The sequence below is a fragment of the Lingula anatina genome, chromosome 2 (genome assembly GCF_051362555.1).
Source record: "Lingula anatina isolate TDL-2025a chromosome 2, LinAna3.0, whole genome shotgun sequence".
Taxonomy (NCBI): domain Eukaryota; kingdom Metazoa; phylum Brachiopoda; class Lingulata; order Lingulida; family Lingulidae; genus Lingula; species Lingula anatina.
The window spans coordinates 40,536,172-40,542,111 of NC_141768.1; the positions used below are offsets into that span (position 1 = coordinate 40,536,172).

General features: G+C 35.8%; 1 protein-coding gene across 1 annotated transcript; it reads right to left on the minus strand.

The window, feature by feature from the left end:
• Positions 1-8: 8 nt before the first annotated feature.
• LOC106178777 (calcium-binding protein E63-1) lies at positions 9-4,675 on the minus strand. The gene is made up of 6 exons (XM_024077913.2): positions 4,431-4,675; positions 3,427-3,460; positions 2,353-2,496; positions 1,671-1,798; positions 930-1,041; positions 9-419 (listed from the first exon to the last, which is right to left on the minus strand). The coding sequence occupies exons 1-6, from the start codon at positions 4,431-4,433 to the stop codon at positions 391-393; spliced, it is 450 nt and encodes a 149-aa protein (XP_023933681.2). The 5' UTR covers positions 4,434-4,675; the 3' UTR covers positions 9-390.
• Between the last annotated feature and the right edge of the window lie 1,265 nt (positions 4,676-5,940).

Genomic DNA, 5,940 nt, shown 5'->3' on the forward strand with positions numbered 1-5,940 from the left:
TGCCTGACTTGTTTTCAACTTTTATTCAAATTCTGATCAATGCATTGAAATGTATGTATCGTAGACCAGACAATCGTAATTTATAGAAGTAGTAAATGCATTCTGAATTGTCGTTGATGGCAGTCTTCCCCTACTGCCTGTGTATTTGGATATCAGTCGTACAGCGTTCTGACTCCTTGATGTAATAACGAACTGGAAGACTTCTTAATGCCTAATAAGTAAAATGTAGAGTATTTCACTTCTTGGGGCAATTTTGAAAAACCAGATACTTAAAACGAGTCTTCTGGTAATGTTACGACATTAGTGACAAGTGGCATAGGTCCACGAAGTGAAAAAGGGGCATTCGAGTGTTCCTCACCCATATAATAGTCACTGCACAACACTTGAAGACTATGATGAATTCATGACGTGGACAAATTCTGAAAGGAAGATGACAAAGATGAAGTCCAAAGGTTTTAAAACGTGTAGATCTGTTTGGTATGGAATATCTCAATCTCCTGACTGTAACAAATGAAATACTAAAACTTTAAAAACCAAAACCTCATCTGGCTTGATAAATTATAACGATGAAAGGAATAAGAGAAGCTGACGGGCTGTCAGGGAAAAGGCTCAGATAACTCGTGTACCTCTCCTGAAGTCCACCTGCTTTACCCTCAAATAGTAAAAGTAATTAGCAAGTGTAATGTATATTTATATTCAAAAAATAAAACAAGTAAATAATATTTTGTCAGTTTGACCCAATCGGAATTTATCTCTTTATTTCAAACCGACAACGGTATTTGAGTGCCGAGGTTATCACATTTTTCCGACCTAAAAAATAAACTTGATGAAAAACAAAGCATTTAATATTCTGCTACTCGACCCTAGACTACATGTATTTAGATAACGATATAATAGTATCTGAGGTTCTGTTACACATCGACATTTACCTTCATAATTAATTCTGCCGTCGTGATCAGCGTCTGCCTCTTCGATCATACTGTCCAGCATTTCGTCAGTTATATGTTCTCCCATCAACTCTAACCCTTGTTTCAGTTCATCCTAATTAAAAATAAACTTAAAGCTAAATGTAAGGATCTTTACGTGAGGACAGCCACATAATAGATTTCTTTTCAGTATAGAATGTCAATATGATTGAAAGGGTTCAGATTTAAGGATGAGCCAGATTCTTTTAAAAACGAGACCGAAATAATGCTATCGGACCTCAAATTTAAATTGAACTTCGTTGTCTTTCGCAGACATGTCATATGAAGAATGCCGGAAAACGCATATCTGAGTGGCGAACACCAACTTTTATGTGAAAAAGAACACAAAAGGGTATCTGATGCATTCTCTTTTCTTAAGTTTGGCATCTCAAACATGTTTTTGCTGTCATTCAGTGATTGTCTCCTCATACTACAATCTACAAAGAAGTCTTGGCTGTATACTATTACAACAATTTTTTTGTTAAATCGAGGAGCAAGGTCAGAAGGAACTCGACAGCAAAGACATTTCTTACACGTGAAAATCAATAAAATCATATCCCTAAATAACCATGTGTGCCCACTCCTTTTTCCTTAACCAATTTGTACGCGCTAGTATTTGTCTTTGTATGATATTGCAATTGCTTTAATTCAACCAGGTTTATTGTCCAAATCGTCACATATTTTGATAATTCTTGAATACCGCACCCTTGAAATGTATCCGTTTTTGTCTTTGTCGAAGGCTTGGAAGGCATCCATAAGAACAGAATCACTGCTTTTTTCCCTGTATTTGGCCATCCAGGATAGAAATTCTTTTTCGCTAATACTGCCTTCAGCTGAAAATATTGATATGTTATTTTTTTCATTAATACCATAGCATCAATAAGACGTATTTTTAGACATGCATTTTCATCTTCTGAATACAAATGTGTAATGCTTGTAGAAGACTTACTTGTAACCAACTGTGAAACGAAAAAGGGAATTTGATATAGCCACAACAGTATTGTGATGTCGTAAGCCGTATAGATTATTTCTTGCAACTGTAATAAGATGATTGCGACAAGGAACGTATTTGGTTTTGAATACAAACTCATCCATCTTTTGTTAAGTGTTAAAGTTAACCAACCAAAAAATTAATGCAGTCATTTGATACAATAGCCTAGTGTCGGGTGATTGTGTATGTGCTACACAGCTCTTCCGACTCTGGCAACCATTCGAAATTTTTCTTTCAATTGGGCATATTTATCGAATTTTTAAAGCCTGGTAAACAGATGATCAATGTGCTTTTTATGTTGCACAACGCGATAAAAAATACGGAAAAAAGCTGCCCAAGGGAAAAAAGTTTTATCTAAAGCAGAGAGGAAATTTTCAAACGATTGGCACAAGTTACCTGAGTGATGAACTTTTTCAACAAATTTTGCACAGTCGTCCTCGCTGACGTCGTAACCGAGGTCGTCCATCATGGTTTGAATTTCTGAAACCGATATTTTCCCATCTCGGTTTCTATCTAGCACTTCAAAGACAAGCTTGAGCTCTGAAAATAGTATTGCCGCAAGGGATCATTTCAGTCATGAATAAGGAAAAGATAACGTTTTCTAAGGGTATGTTAGACTACGTCCCTCCTTTCATGATAAGGTGCTTTAAAAAAATGATTGTAAATGTGAAAAAACATAACTCAAATCATACCTTAGTTTCTTTTAGGTCAAACGCAGTGAATCAGGAGAATGCAGCTGCCATCTATAGCTATAAACAAACTTTTAAAATACTGGTGAACTTGCTTGTTTACAAAGAGACAAGCGACTCCAGTCTGGGATTTTCACTGATGCCTCGTTTCAAATACACAACCCTTCCCTTGATAAACCCGCGATGTAGTACAACATTCATTCAACAGAACAGGACCTTGCATATTTATACACTTCAACAATGTTAGCTACGTCCGGTTTATCCTGGTCATAAAGTACATTTGATTCCACGAAAGACAAAATATTTACAAGCCCAAGTCTAAGATAGATATATACGTACTTAGAACATTAATTGTAATTTAGATCACACCATATAATCATGACCCCCTTATTCGATAACGATTTTATATGTAGTTTATGGCTATAAACGTTAATTGTCATCATTTTCTGTGATGTATTTTATTAGCATGACAAACTTTATTACACACGTCATATTCAACTGAGGGCTCATTCTGCAAGTAAAACGCATCTTTTCAATCTCTGTTATTCAGACATGTAATTTTAAAAGTTCATAGTCTAGCTATAAACACTTCCGTAGTTCTAATATACTTTTGTCACAAACGCTCGAGTTCGTCTCTGTGTCTGCAGAATCCCACATCTGCCTCTAGGCCTGGTAACATCGTGTCGAGTACTACCGGCCTAGCCATCCAGCTATACATTTGTGTCCGCTGTATACAACTCGTATTATAGGTATGTTCTTCTTATAACCTCTTCAGACTTACCTTTTATCTCTTGTTCAGACATTGATCCGTATTCCTGTAAATCATAAAAGAATAGCTATTGAATGCAGTAGTCTAAATCCTTGCTTCTGGTACTGAACTATTGAGCTACATGTAGGTAGCCGCTGCCTTGCGTGCTATTTGTCCTATATGCTGTGTTATGTGAATAACTGGTAGATATAAATCAAATGGGATAGGCTTATGGGACTTTGACTGTATATCATGTAATACTTTCACATCTTAAGGTGACGACAAATAATTGTCCCCAGTAATGTTTTGTCATATTTGTGCATAGAATTTCAAGTGCAGTAAGTGAGGTTTATATGGATATTTTTGTCATTTGGGTAAAAAAAGTCAATTTTCTTTCATTTCAACATTTAAGACAAAGTTTTAAGTGAGTCGTAAAACTCCCTATTGTATTTCAATGACAAACATAGCATTTAATTATCTATATATTATAATTGAATATAGGGGAATAAATCATAGCTCATTCTTTTGAATACATTATAAAAGTAAAATAATGACAGAGTTTTAAGGCCTACTGGAAGGCGAAATGTTGAGTGTCTTTGCTAGTACTTGGTTTTATGTAGGCTACCGTAGAAAAAAGTCTTCCATTCAAATTGTTTAATGGTGGATACAACTAAGACCAAAATGCATACATGTGAAATGATGTATACTCCAAGAAATGACAATATCTCAAATATTATTCGAAGATTAAAATGCTCTACTACATGTCTGAAAAGAATCTTGCTTCTTTGTTTTCCCAAAGACATTTGATTAAGTTTCGTCACCAGTTTTGGGCTGTATGAATTTCATCTCGCAACAGCAAGATAGCTTGCGAAAACTTTTCTGAAATTTTTCAGCGACTTGTTCGTGCCGTTCCGTGGGCTTGGTCAGCTTAAACCGATTTAATATAAAGAAGCAGAACCTTCCTAAGAGAATCAATTGATCTTCTTACTGTGGTATATGCTATATGTTAGAAAAAATTTACGGCGAAATTATCTTACCATTTTCCAGCGTCTCGTAGTTCAGTAGACTTGATCCATACGACGTGCATAAGTCGGCTATGGATAGATGCCAGGCAGTGCTGGCTTAAAGTCAGTTACACTTCAGTAATTCAGGAAAAAACATACTCCTATTTCAATCTCTAATAAAATAACATGCAGAATGTGAACATACAGATAGCCCAGGACTTCTCACTAAAGACTTTATCCTAAAAATCAAGTCCACTTGAGCCGTTAGCTTGCGGGTATCCGATGGCTATTTACATTGTGCACTTGTCGCGTCCCCAGCAAATCGCTCTCTATCCGCTCTATGACAAAACCTGGTGGCAAAGTGCACAGCGCTCTGAGAAATGCATTTGTTACTTGGGAGAGTCAAAAGGTTTCAGGGTTGAACGAAGAAATAAAAATAAATCTGAAATTATTGACCATACAGGCATGATTACATTATTTATGAAAGGGCCATTGTGAACAGAGAGACTGACCTTTTTATTATTTGCATAAGAATCACATAAGCTAAGAGAAGTTAGCCATTGACTGAAACCACAGGATTCATATATAAGCAAATGGAAAGAAAATTGGAGTTCCAGTCTGTTTTCATGACTAAGATATAAGATTAATATTTGTTTTGAAAAAGAATCCACTCAAATAAGTATAAACTGAGATGAGTTTTTGACAAATGTTTGTCGCCTCATACGGCAGTACCAGAGCAGTACGCCGAGATTCGCTGTATTTTAAAGGTACCTTACGTGTAGGATGGGAAATATCGACAGTTGAGAATTTTTTCTTGGAAAATAATCCATTCTGTTCGATGAAAAATATGTACTTTAAACTGGGATGAGTTTTGTATGCCGCCTCATACAGTCGTGCTTCGCTGTACCGGGCAAAATAACCAAAATAACCAAAGGGCCATGCTTACATTTGTACATATAGGGTGGAATATATGACTTAGCTCACCCAGATAAAGCACCCCGTTTTCGTCGCAATTTTGTTCATTTTGTATACATCGCAGAGTCATTATTTGCCATGCTGATGAAATTCCAGGTAGATTTTGAAACGCAGGACGGCAGCCAGTGCCCAATAAGTCCAGTTAAAGGTATCCTATCTCCGTTTGAAAATGCCACTAATGTGCTTTTTTTAGGGAATTTTTTTTCAAGGAAAATTTGATTTGGATAATATACCTTTAAGAAATGACACTAGAAAACTGGTAAGACTGGATCTTCTAGTATATATATATATATATATATATATATCAATATACCTCAGTAAAACACCGTAAACGATGTTATAAACAGATAAATTGCTGGTACAAGAAATAATTGGGATGGCACTAATACTTATGTTGTCCTTACCCCTACCCCCATCAAAGGTCACCTTTTTCAGGAAAAAAATCCCACTTTGGAATTGCAGGTTTCAGGCAATGTATATAAGAATATAGGAAGGTTTTAGAACAATGGGACCTTGATATGGCTTAAATCAGCTTATGGCAAACAACTTATAATCATTACAAATACAG